Genomic DNA, 13,210 nt, shown 5'->3' on the forward strand with positions numbered 1-13,210 from the left:
TGCTTTCCACTCTGCAAGCGAACTGGCTTTGGTTTGTTCAATAAAGGGATGGGCATTATTGGAGAGAGAGGGGTGCAAATTTCAGTCACGCTCAGCAGAAGAGTGTGAACTCCCCTATGGTCTGAACCCAGAAGGGCAGGGTTCCCAGGCAGGGTGATGTTGGGCAGATGTGATTATTTTTTCCCCTTGGATTTAAAGCAGACAACACCTGAGGTTACTGGGGGAAAGAAACTTTTCTAGGCCTGAGTGGAGGAGATAACTGGACTGGCTTTCTGCCGGGGTGGCCGCTGGGCCGCGTGCTGGGCAGTGTCCCTGATGGCCTCCTTGTGGGAAACAGCTGCTGTCTGGAGAGCTGGCATCCCTAGTGGCAGCCAGGGTGAGTGAGAATGCCAGCCCTGGGGCCCACGCAGAGCTGGGGTGCTTTCTGTGTGTCGGCGTGGCTACACTGTCCAACAGGTACCACAGGGAAAAGCACTGGCCTCTGGGAACAGGAAGGGAGGCCGCTGGGGAAGAGGAGGGAGAAGTAGAAAAAGACCCGGGTACCGCTGTGCCAGAGTCCTGCGAGCGGCCTCCCCTGGGGAGGTCGTACGGCTGCGAGGACGTCTGGGCGTCGGAGTGACTGCAGGCCATAACCAGCCAAGACAGGACTGATTTATGGTTTCATCAAGGATCCCTCTTGTTCTACAATGGCTCGCTTCGCGTTCACAATTGAGCCTTGTTAACAGTACGAGAGGGGGGTGATCTGTCTCTCTCTGGGGACAGCCACAGCCTGGGGAGGGCTTCCAGGCCTGGGATCCATCTGCACACGTTCTAGAGCCTCTCTGCCTGGTTGGAGAGGGGGATGAGCAGGGAGGGCAGGGTCCTTGGAGAGGGACAGTCAGGAGCCTGGGGTTGAATTTTCCATGGGACTGGGCAAGACACTGACCTGTCCACACGTGCAAAAGCAGCCACAAGGGGCGCCACTCTTCTGTGTAGACCAGGGAGGACTTCAAGGTTGGGTGGTTATCTTTTTACACTGGGGGCTTTCTGAGTAAGGAATCTGCATGAATACCTCTCCCATGGTAAGGGAGAGGGAAAGGGAACTTGCTTTCCTAGAGGCAGTGTGGCATGAGTTAGAGGGCAGATCTTGCAACCTGGCACTCCTACTTCAGCTTTGGCACAAGTCCTGATTAGCTGTGTGCTCTGGGCACAGAACTGAACTTCTCTGACTCTTGTTTCTTCCATTGTTTAATGCGATAATGAGTGTTGTGTTATGTGATCATAAGTGTTATGTGATCATAAGTGTTGTGTTATGAGGGCTGTTGCAAGAATTACAAGGATACCTGTAGATCCCTGATGATAGACAGACAGACAGAAAATATACATACATACATACATTCACTGGGAGCTCCATCAGTGGTAACTGTCATCACTGCTATTATTGACCTAGAGAATTGGTAGAAAACACACAGGACCCTGGCCACGTGAGGAGCCCAAGACCCTGTGGGGAAGGCTACAGAGCTGGTGGGATTCTTGGACTGCAGGAGGGGATAAGTGCAAAGGATACGTCCATCAGAGCTATGATGCTGCGGCACTGGTCCAAGGAGAAAGATTCTCCCGGAGGTCCTGAGGAGGGGAGAACAAGAAGGGAGCGTTGCTGGGGGTGAGGATCGTGCACGTGATGGTTAATCTCTGGTTGGTAACTCGACAGGCTTTACAACCATTTATAATCACCATGGACACAAATGTCTTGGCAAGTCTGTCAGGGGCCTGGCACCTTAACTGTGGGCAGCACCATGCCATGGGCTGGGTTCCTGGGCTGTGTAAGACAAAGGAGCATTTCTCTCTCCCTCTCTCTCCTTCCTCCTCTACTTCCTCTCCCCACCTCCACCACGATGGAACTTCCCCTTGAAGCTGCAAATTGGAGTTTACGTTTTGTCCTAGCAACAGAAGCCTAACTGATCCAGGGCTGCGCTGGGTCCAGCAGGCCTCTGGGCTGACCATACCTGTCAGGAACTCCAGGTTCAGAAGGCTCTGAAGGTGGGTGGCGTCAATGTTCAGCCCCTGGTCCAAGCGGGGGAGGAACATGGGGGTCAGAAGGGGGTCCAGAGCTGAGTTCTGGAACAGCTGTCTGACTTCCAGCCCTTCCTTTGCACAGCACCTCCACCTGGCCTTAGTTCTGAACCTGTCCTGGGCTCTGGCCATGGCAGCGCCTCCTCCCAGAGCACGTGGAGCACCACGCTGGTCATTCTTGACTCTGGACCCTGTGAGCTGGGCTCCCTGGCACTGCTCCGCCCACCCACCCATTACTGGGCAGAAAGCGCTGCCTCTTCACCCCACCATTCACAGAACTGGGGCGCCCCAGGGACACTACTGCAGGATGACTCTGTGTGGCCCTTTGGCTGTATTCTCGGCCAGCTTTCAGAAAGACTGAGAAAATGTGACAGCAGCGTGTGCCCGTGTGCACACGTGTGTGATAATAGGAGTTAAAAATACTCAAAGTCTGTCTGCTACAACTGAGCACATTAGTCTCTCCAGGCACTGATGCAAAAGAAAAGATGTGATTTTCTTTCCCCTTGGATTAAAAGCAGAAAACCCTTGACATTACTGGGGAAAAGGAGCTGTTCTGGGCCTGAGCTCTGGAAGTGATGACTGGACTAGCTTTTTCCAGGGTGGCTTCTGGATAGCATGATGGGCAGTGTCCCTAATGACCGTCTTGTGGTAAGCAGAGGTGTGCCTGAGGACTCTTGCTTAGGGGATGTCACTGGAGAAAGGGTTCTCGGTAGGTGGATTTGTAGAGTGACACTGGCTCAGGTAGAAGACAGTGCCACTTGGGAGGGGTCTTCTAAGAACCAGCACTTCAGAGGACAGACACGTTGTCCCTCCAGCTAGGGTTGGGATCACCACCCTGCACAGAAGGCAAGCTCAGCTCCAAAGCCTGTCCGCGTGAGGTCCTTTGAGAAGCACACACTCCCAACATGCTCCCCGCGAGAACGTCCTGTGGTCAGCATCTCGCATTGGTCCCCAGGGCTTCCATTCAGCACCTCGCAGCTCGGGAATGCCATGAAAGTTGGAATCAACATCAACTGACTCCTCACCTTCAGCAACAGCTGACACGCTATTGGAGGACCTACCACACGGAATGGCCCACACGCCCCCAGGCAGCCCAGGGCTCGGACCACACGTGCTTCCTTCTCTCTATTACACCCCTCAACACCACCTACCAAAGAGCATTCAGGAGTCGATGACAGGGATGGAGAGGATGGTTGCTGGAACGAACTTCTAAAGAATTGCCTGTTTGCCTCTATTACAGTCATGGGGGAACAGCAAAGGCTGTTGCTTCCTTACTTTAGTGAGTGGGGTACTCGGAATGTCCTAGGTGTTTGGAAAAATGTTTGCCTGTTGAATTCACGAAGGAGGGCGGGCGAATGCGTTCCATCCTTTCCCTCCCCGCAGGCAGACCGCGTTACATCTCCCCCTCGTCCTGGCGAATGAGGGAGGTCGTAGCACCAGGTCTCTGCGCTAGTTTAAAGGGAGTGATAAGAGGATGAGAGGTCACAGGGAATGCATGGGGAGTAGTGTGCTTTAAAATTCCTCAGGAGGACCCAGTCTCTGGGCAGCTTGCATGACCATCAGGTGTACCTCGCTCAAGGATGGTGTCCCAGAGGGAGCCTGGACACACAGCTGTGTCACTCTTGTTCCAATTACCACCAACCCACACTGTGAGCTGTCACTCTCTCCAGGCAGCATCAAATATTTGATGGTTGTTTGGGAAATTCCTGATTCGGGAGTCTGTACCATCCTACCCCAGGACAAATTATACTTTTCTTTTCGAAGTGGAGTGCACTGTGTGAAAGTTTTTCCCACCCGCCCTGAAGAAGTTCGATCTCAGCTATCCTCATCAAAGTCTGCTGGTCACCTCACAGCACCTGACCTGAGCCTGAGCATTTGCTCCGGGGAAGCTAATCTGTCTTAATTCAATCTGACAGAAATGATCGAGCATCTCCTTCGGACCAAGGACAGCGATCGGTGGTTGGGAGCAAGGAATGCATATGATGTCGTCTCTGTCTTTGGGAGCTCACAGACCAGGGAAATGGTCATCTGGGCTCGTCTTGACACACACCGACTTAAGAGCCTTCAAAAGCAGCTTGGAGCTCACCCAGATCCTGTACATGTTGCTGAATCCAGAGAGGCCTGTGGTCGCTGCTCTTCCTAATGCTTATGCCTCATTCCAGTCATGCCTCTATGTCTCCTCTTTATTCTCACAGGCCCAGCCTGCATCCAGAATGCCACCACCCTGTTGGCACACTGAATGCCGGGGCAGGGCCTGGAATCTTCCCTTTCTTGGCCTCTGCCTGGCCTGCAGTTGGCTGGATCATCTCTACCCCGTTCTGCTTCCCACACCAACACAGTTATTATCAGCGAAAGGTCCATCCCACACAGTCTTTGGCAGCTCTTTTATCCTGAGAAGTCAAGGAGTTCTTTATGACGGTTTATTAAACCATTAGGAAAAGACCGTGTGCACATAGGTGGCTTGGCAGAAAGAGCTCTGCTGGGGCTTCCTGAAGCTGGCCAGCTCCCGAGAGGAACGATGCCAAGCTTGTGGGGAGGTAGCGAAGCTGGAGAAAGAATGATTTCAAGAGGTGCTGCCAACTGCTCAGTTTAAGGCTTAAATTGCTATATATCCACCTTACACACAGCCCGTAATTATCCCCTCCCTTTCTAAGCACCACGGGATGTCACCAGACAGTGGCACTGCTTCTCTCCGGGGCTCGGCAGCCGGAGCATCTGGAGATGGTCCAGGGAGAGACAACCGGGATGATCAAGCCCCTTTTCCTCTTGCCTGATGAGAGGCCAGAGGTCTCATTCTCCCCACAGTCCCTCGGTCATTTTTCCTAGGTAGGCCCCTAGGTGCTAGGTACTGTACCTGCTGAGCATATCTGTAGAAAATGTTTTCTTGGGAGCCATTTTCTGAAAGACTTCCCTGGATCAAGGGGGAAAAGGCCAGGTGTTAACCTTCAGGGGAAGAGGTCACCTGTCTGGTCCAGCAAGGGTACAACGGCTCCCCCCCAAATCTGATATAGAGGCGCTCTTCTGGGGGCCGGGGCAATAGCTCTGTTGGAAAAGTACTTGTCACGCAAATGTGAGGACCTGCTGAGTTTGGCTCTTCAGCACCCAAATAAATGTTAAGTGGGTGATGGTGGCCCACCTGTAATTCCAGATCCTCAGAGGCAGAGAGGGTGGGTGCCTGGGGCAAAGTGGTTGAACAGACTGGCCAAATCAGTGAGCTGTGGGTTCCAGGGGGAACCCTGTCTCAATAAATAATGTCTCAATAAATAAGAGCAATGGGGGAGACACCTGATGTCAACCTCTGGCCTCCACATTCATGTGCAAGCACATATATGCACACCCCCACATACAAGTGTGCTTCCCCATGTATATGGGCACACACATATATACACACCATGCACACATACACATGCAGAATAAAGCATCTATTCATCTGATAGGAAATAAGTTTCTTTTTTTCAGAGTCATGGAATTATAAAGGTGAAATTTTCAGAAGAAGGATGCTTGGGTCCAGTCTGGCCTGCGCACGTCCCCTCCAACCCCACCCTTTAGAGCCACCATTATGACAGGTGTGAGGCCAAGAAGAAGACAGAAGCTCTTGGGGATGGGCTGTGGTCAAAGCAGCCACACCCGTACACCTACCTTGAGGGCTCTGAGGTTGAAATCACTGCTTGTGTTCCTGGAAAATCAGGGAGAGGAACAGTGTGACAGGAATGACAGACCCTCTCTCCCCAGAAGTCTGCCCAAGGAGGGCACCCAGGATCACCCGAGATCTCTGCCATGGATAAGAGGGGACTCCTCGGTACTGTAGGATGTGAGGTGGGCAGCTACGGCAGCAGCAGATAGACACGTCATGACCACGACCCCGCCTTTGATGTGACACAGCCTGCTCTCCTAAGCCTTTGTCATTCACAACACGACACACGTGTGCAGTGACGCTCCCTGCCAGATGAGCCGTTATGAGTAATGGCCACTCTTAGGGTCAGCGGAAAGCCCACCATGACTGGGGCAACGTCTGCCTGGGGTCAGAGGGACAGTGCTTGCTCACCACCCTTGACTGGCCTTTAACACTCTCGGGAAACGGAGTCAGTCTGTTGGGCCAGCCTTTGTCTCCCTGATCTACTGGGCATTCTGGCCACTTTTCAGACAAATGGACCCACATGCCCTAGACCACCTTCCTGTATATATGGCCAAACAGCTCCTCCAACAAGCCCCGGGCTCTCCTACTTCTAAGCTTTCTCTTGGGCTCTTTTCTTCCACATGTGTGGCCTTCTCCATGACGCTATTAACATTCATTTTCCTTCAATGACCAGCTCGCTTGCCATTACTTCTAAGTCCTTCCCTGTGCCAAAAGTGGCCTGTCCACTGTCCTCCTATGTAACTCTGAATCTAGCAATGGCCCTGTCCTGTTGGGGTCAAGTCACTGGCTCGCAGACTTCCTCCTTCATGGCATGGCGGGGTTATGTGGAGGACCACCTATGGTGCAGACCATACGTGCAGCCGATTACTCTAAACTGAAGCTTTCCACCTGAGAGGGAGGCTCAAGAGAAAGTTCCACATTGAAACCGAGGCCCATTAAAACTGCTCAGGAAGTAAAAACTCACAAGTCTCAGGAAGTTCCTGAAATTCAGAAGCTTTACAAGGCCCATCCTCAACATTAATGAGAAGAGCTCTGACCAGCTGAGCTGCTTCCTGTAAGCTATGTAGCAAGGTCTAGGAATGCAGCCTTCTTAGTGGTCACCTATGCTGGGCTCAAGTCTTCTGGGATTCAGCTCCCTTTGAGTCACCCACCCACGTTTAAGTCACCCCAGTAAGTTCACCAGCTTGCTAAGCTAGACTTGGACTTAGAATTTTTTCTGTGGTCTATTGTCTGTGTCCTATCTGGGGCGAGTAAATATTTGTTCATTTCTCCCCATGGAGAGGTAACACACAGGTGTGTATAGTGTCCTTTGCACCACACACAGATGCATGTGCAGCCTGAGACACTTGGGTTCCCTTAGGTCCTGTACCTGTCCCTGGTTGGCGTTCTCACGAAGATTCGGAGCAAGAACTCGACTTTTCGGCGTGCCGAGGGCACCACGACGTAGGTCCCAGGGCTCAGGCGGAGGCACTTGGTGAAGTTGCACTTGGTCTCATATTCTAGACCCTGGGCAGCATTTCTAAATGGGGAGAAAAACGTGGGCGGCAGCTTCTCCTGGTAGTGCTGGAACTGGAAGAAGTGTGGCTGTGGTGAGAAAGCAGCTTGCTCACGAGGACCCCCTCAACCCCACCAAGACCGACTATGGCCTTCTGGACCCGCTCTGCTCACTGGAGCAGTGCCACAGGCCCTGGAGAGGGAGACAGCGCTGACTTAACTCTCAGAGAGCCAGTGTTTCTTCTAGACCCTATGCTCCAGTGAGTGCGAAGGAACATAACGTATGTCTAACTGCATGCTGGGTCTCCGGTTCATCTCTCTCTCCCTAACTGGAGAGAAGACCTCTGCTCCAGCCACTCACACGGTGCCAGTGGGGGAGATTTCTTCAGGGGCCTCCAAAGCTCCTTCTTGCTATCCCTTTCGTGATGCACTTTGGGGTGCTAGAGGGCTACAGCATTGGATTTCTTCACTTCCTGTTTCATCTCTCTAGCAGAGCCCCCAAATTCCCTTTCACTGGACCATAATGGGCCCCAATCATTTTCCTTTTATTTCGATATTTTCTTACAAATAAAACAATAAATATAATGCAGTTCCCATTACCAGATGTCATATATATATATTACATAATAAAAAACCCCTTACTAAACAAATTTTCCCCACTACAGTCAAGCGTAGGGATTCCATCTAGAATAGTTATGCAGCATGAAATGGTTATTTATGAGCTCCGCCTTGGGGGAAGAAGGGGGGGAAGGGCAAAGACTCCTTTAGGGGAGTAGGGAGAAGTTGAGGCCCCAAGGTGACACATAAGAAAGGTCACCGACCCAGGTGTGTAGGAGAAAGGCCAGGTGCAGCCGTTGCAGGTTGTGAGGGTGGTTTGCTTGCTTGAGCTCTTCTGACAGAAGGTCAGCTATGCCTTGTGGGTCTGGGCATAAGTGTGCATGCAGAGGCACGTGGGCACACTATAATCTCAAAGGCAAGGATGGCCTTGATCATCTTCTCTCCTCCCCCTCTCTGTCAACTACCCCTTTGTGAAGCTGTCCCAGTCAGACTTGCTCAGTGGCAGTGGGCAGTGTGACTAGGGAAGCATAGGCAGTCTTGGCTCACTGCTCAGAGGAGGTCAGTTCATGCTGACATAGGCTTAGGCCTGCACAGAGCTGCCCCTGGTAATTGCAGGGCAGGGCTCTGTCTTCTAGGGCAGGACCATGTCTCTCTTCGCCTACTCAAGTCCCAACCCTGTTCTCTAGCTCTGAGGACTGGAACGCTGATCTATTCCTTGTGCCCGAGGGCTTCCCTTCCGGACCTTGCTCTTGCATGTTAGGGGTCCCAGGGACCGCAGGCAGATCCTCAGTCCCCAGCTCTGTGGCTGGGCTGTGGCGGCGGGACAGGACTTCATGCTTCCCGCTTTCTCTGGTCTTCAGATGCTCCCTGCCGTGAGCGTTCCTGCCCTGGCCTCTGTCTACTGGTTGGGGTTTCCTGACAGGTCTGGAGAGGCCATTGCCACCATCTGATTGCCATGGCCACATCCTCGTCCCCTTCTATGCATTGTGCCTTTCTCTTGGCAGCAGCTGAAGGTCACAGCAGAGCTCACAGCCATGGCAGGGTCTGTGGCTAGGAGGACAGGACTTCTGAACCCATCTGTATCTTTCCTTACAATTTCCAGTCACCTTTCACCAATACTTGGACAGTGGTTTGCTTGTGGGAGGACGAGAGAGTGGGCTTTAAGGCGGCCTGTAGACAGCAGCGTCACTTTGTGGTGGGCTTGGTGGCTAGTGCGAGAGGCTGAAGCTCCTTCCCATGGAGCCGTCAGTACTGCTCTGAGCTTAAACACACAAGAACCAGTTGCCTCACCCTTCTCTATCAGGGCCAAGGGCTGGAGGATGCTCACAGTTTCAGCCCCCGCTGGCTACTAGTAAAGAGAATCCCAGCGGTCCAACCTGCCGACCAGGACAGCAAAACAGTTGTCTGCTTTGCTGACGCATTTGGAGACTCTAAGCTTATATATGATACAAGAAACAGCAAGCATGAATTTGCAGTCTTGGAGCGTGTGGAGACCCCAGTGCAGGAAGAAGCCTAACAGTTTACCAAGGGATGGCATCGAAGGAGAGGACGGCACCAAAGGAGAGGATGGCCTCACCAAAGATGAGGACGGCGATGAGTCATACCTGAGAGTTCACCTGTGGGAGACGGGGAGAAAAGCCATTCAGGAAGCCAGAACACAGTGACAGGGCAACTGCGTCCTCCAGCCTGACTTGGGGCTCCACGAGCCTTCTTCTGTGGTCACCTCATTTCCAGTGCACACACAGTGTGTGTGTGTGTGTGTGTGTGTGTGTGTTGCAGTTACTCTCTTGTTGCTGGCACAAAGCAGCCAATGGGAGTCAAGTATTTATTTTAGCTGATGGTCTAGATGGGAAGCTCCATGATAGCAGGGGAAAGTATGGCTTGAGCAGAAACTGGACGGCACCTCTTTGCCAACACCAGGTGGGAAACAGCAGCAAGAGAGGGAGCCAGCTAACTTGGGCAAGCCAGGAGCTCATAAACCCGAAGGTCCACCCTAACAACGCACAACCTCACAGCAAGGCTCACCTCCCAACCTGCCACCAGCTGGGGGCAAGCAGCTAGAACAGTTTATGGGGGACACCTGATTCAAACCACCCACAGTGTGTTTCTTTATTCCCTGTTCAGTTATAACCAAGGAAGCAACCCTGATCCTGACCCTGACCCAGACCCTGACCATGACCCTGACCCTAACCCTGATGCTGACCCTGACCCTAACCGACAGCTTTTCAACAGTTGCTCTTGGACTTGACCACTTTTGGAGGTAAGGCCATTAAATTCTGGTGGAAACCATGACAGGACATAGGCAGGAGGCATGTGCTACTTAAAACACAGTTAAGTCTGACTCTTCTTTGGGCTTTCTTACAGTTTCCTAGAATTGAGCACATGAATGGTATTAAACCCTTTAAGCTTTCTCGCCAAAGATGTGACAAACCCAGTCTCCTTGCTTGGTGGGTTTCTCTAACCAGCCCAATGTGTGCACAGCTCCCCAGGGGCAAGTCGTGAGCTAGCACGCCTTACCTTGAACACCTTGGCATGTAGTGGAAATGCTCCATCATCTCCCTTCAAGCTTTGTGGCGCGACTGTGAAGGTTACAACAACATTGCTGCCTTCCGTGAGCTCTTGCACACTGAAGAGGTACTGAGCGTCCTTTCCAGGGCCTCCTGAAAGACACAGGGGGCAGTCACCAGTGTGCAGAGCGCTCCTGAACCTCCAGGTGGGAGTACGTCCATGGAGTTGCTTATGAATTCTGGACTTGGAGACTTAAAACCCAGGTCCCCCCCCCCCCCCACAGCTACTTCTTGTGGCGCAAGTTTCTTTATATCCTAATCTTCAGTCTCTTCCTCTTAAACATCAGGAAGGGGAGTATCATCCATGCTTGAGTGAAAATGTCCTTTACACTGTAAAGTCAAGGGCTACTTTTGTAACAAGTGACGTTCGGGAGTCTCTGGGTAGGTACGAACTTAGGCACTGGCAGTGAGCATCAGAGACTTGAAATGGTGGCAGCCACCAAGCGCCAGCGAAACTACCTGACCAGGCTGGGAGAGGGAAGCCCGCAGGGCTCTGGTGCTGAAGCATGCTCCATGAAGCCAGAGTAAGAGAGGGAGAGCTCCCGTGGGAACTGCTAGACTCAAGTGCAAGGGAGTTGGGATAGAGGCAGGCGCACACTCATCAAAGCGGTTGGCTCTCAACTGGAACTCTCTGGAAAGGGCATGGGGAGGCGGATAGGATCGTCATGGTCGCGGGCTTTCTATGAGGGCTGGCTAAGACACACGTAGCAACACCCAGCAGATTCTTGTTTGCTGGCTCTCTCCCGTGTCTGTCGGGAGGTGTGACTAACAATGGCCCTGATGGATAATGCTGGTTAGTGCAATGGACACATATGATAGCCAAGGGACAGGCGAATCAGTACGTGGCTCGGCAGCTCCTTGGTGGCCTCCCGGCGGCGAGACTCTGAGTGGCAGAGTGGTCACAAGGACCTGGAGTTCAAAAGAAGTTACAACCTGGGTCCTGGGGCCACTCAGGCCAGCCACTTTGGATAGGTAGATGCAAACACACACTCACACACAGATATGAAGGTTACCACGTCTTCTACAAAGGATGCATTCACACTCAAGATTCCACTCCACAGGAACTAGTTTTTTTCAAGAGTGTCATAAACCTAGCAGGAGGGCCAGCGGGGGAGGGGCTGGGGGTGTCTATGACTCTCCAAATGACACAGTCAACAGCACTCATTTCAGGGGAACCCAACAATTGGCTCAGAGGGGCCTTCCACTGCTGTCTCATGTGTCTGGGTGGTGCTTTGTGGGCTCAAGGGGACAGCACATGGGGATGCCTAACTCTACCGTTTACATCTGGAGAGATTGAGAAAAGAGACTATCTATACTTCCAGAGCCACAAAGCTAGAGTGCAGCAGAGGCAGTGGTTAACCTGGCTTTGACCTTGTCACAGCCCCTTTCCACAGCCTTCATGCTTATGGAGACCAGGGAACCTGCTTCACTCCCTGGAGGAGGGTAGACATGGATAGCTACACTGAGGTAGAAGGCAAAAGGCCGGAGAAGACACCTGGCAATCCTCCTACCCCCTCCCACTGGCTGTCTGGTAAGGCCAGTTCCTCTCCTTGGAGCTTCAAGTCTGATGATCTGGCTTTACGTAGGTGCTAAGGCATTGAACCCTGACTGGCAGACTTTGCAAGCGAGTGCCTGTAACCAATGAGCCACCATGTCCACAAGACTGGCGATCTAACCAAACAAACAGTCAGACAGAGCTGAAGCCAGGCTAATGCCAGGACTAACAGCTTCTGGTCTGGTTGAATGATCACCTGCAGGGCTTCCTGGGATCACTTGGTTCTTAAACATCATCTGGTACCATCTTTCATGGGGTGTGACTCCGTGGTCCAGGGTGACTGGGATTTGGTTACATATGAACAGGCTGGAGAAGTTCTCTTGGAAATCTTGACATGACATCCTGTGGAAAACAGATACACATGACTAAATGAATGCTGGTTGTGTCTCCACCACTTCACTGTGCCTCTCTGGTCAGAGGAAGTGCCCATACGCTGACCTACCACTGGCCGATCCAAAAACCAGGGTCTGTTTCTGGCACATTCAGTATCAGGCATTTTTGCCCTTCAGACTCTCCTCCCATGATAGGGAGAGCAGTGGCAGAACAAACCTGGGATTTGCACGTCATCTAGAAAACCCTCTTTCCCCGCTCATTAATCCTAGTGTGCACCCTATCATGGTGAACAGGAAGATGCCAGGCTCTCTCTGCTCTAGGTTTGCGTGCTGCCAAGAATCTTGCTTTTCCTCATTGCCAAATCTACTGCTGAGGGCTTTACAAAAACAAAATGGAAAAAAGAAAACAAAATGGGATGCTTCTGGTTAAGATAGCTGAATAGGATCTATACTCAAAAACCTAGGGGGAAAAAAGAAGCAAGATAAAATACAACACACTCTTCTTCCAGGAAGTGAAGGTGTGTAAAGAATGATGAACGGAGGTGAGAGCCCTGCAGGGAAGCAGCCGTCACAAAACCAGCCAGAATTAGGCAATCCCCATCAAAATTCCAATGGCATTCCTCATTGAAGCAGAAAGAAACATTCCTAAAATTCATTTGGAAGCACAAAAATCCTTGAGTAGCCAAAATAATTCTGAGCAACAAACACAAGGCTGCTGATATCGCCATACCTGATTTAAGATATATTACAGAGCCATAGTAACAAAACGATACTGGCACAAAAATAGAAATGTTGATTAACCGAATTGAATAAAGAATCTAGATATAAGCCCAGGCAGCTACAGCCACCTGATTATTTTGAAAGAAAAAAAATGCCAAAAAACATTCACTGGAGAAAAGACATCTTCTTTTAACAAACGGTGCTGGGAAAACTAGTTATCTAGATGTAGAAGGATGAAAATAGATCCTTATCTCTCTCCATGCACAAGAATCAAGTCCAAATGGATCAAAGGCCT

At 51.6% G+C, this 13,210-nt stretch overlaps 1 protein-coding gene across 1 annotated transcript in view; it reads right to left on the reverse strand.

The window, feature by feature from the left end:
* LOC101595032 (calpain-13) overlaps nucleotides 1–13,210 on the reverse strand; it is an 88,571-nt gene that overhangs the window by 13,900 nt on the left and 61,461 nt on the right. The window contains exons 10-17 of the mRNA XM_045150752.1: nucleotides 12,060–12,205; nucleotides 10,259–10,401; nucleotides 9,346–9,357; nucleotides 7,059–7,258; nucleotides 5,692–5,728; nucleotides 4,907–4,963; nucleotides 1,986–2,043; nucleotides 1,547–1,605 (exon numbers count right to left, since the gene is read on the reverse strand). Coding sequence (XP_045006687.1) covers nucleotides 1,547–1,605; nucleotides 1,986–2,043; nucleotides 4,907–4,963; nucleotides 5,692–5,728; nucleotides 7,059–7,258; nucleotides 9,346–9,357; nucleotides 10,259–10,401; nucleotides 12,060–12,205 — 712 coding nt within the window. The remainder of the gene's footprint in view (nucleotides 1–1,546; nucleotides 1,606–1,985; nucleotides 2,044–4,906; nucleotides 4,964–5,691; nucleotides 5,729–7,058; nucleotides 7,259–9,345; nucleotides 9,358–10,258; nucleotides 10,402–12,059; nucleotides 12,206–13,210) is intronic.

Source organism: Jaculus jaculus, chromosome 5 (assembly GCF_020740685.1).
Source record: "Jaculus jaculus isolate mJacJac1 chromosome 5, mJacJac1.mat.Y.cur, whole genome shotgun sequence".
In the NCBI taxonomy this organism is placed as follows: Eukaryota; Metazoa; Chordata; class Mammalia; order Rodentia; family Dipodidae; genus Jaculus; species Jaculus jaculus.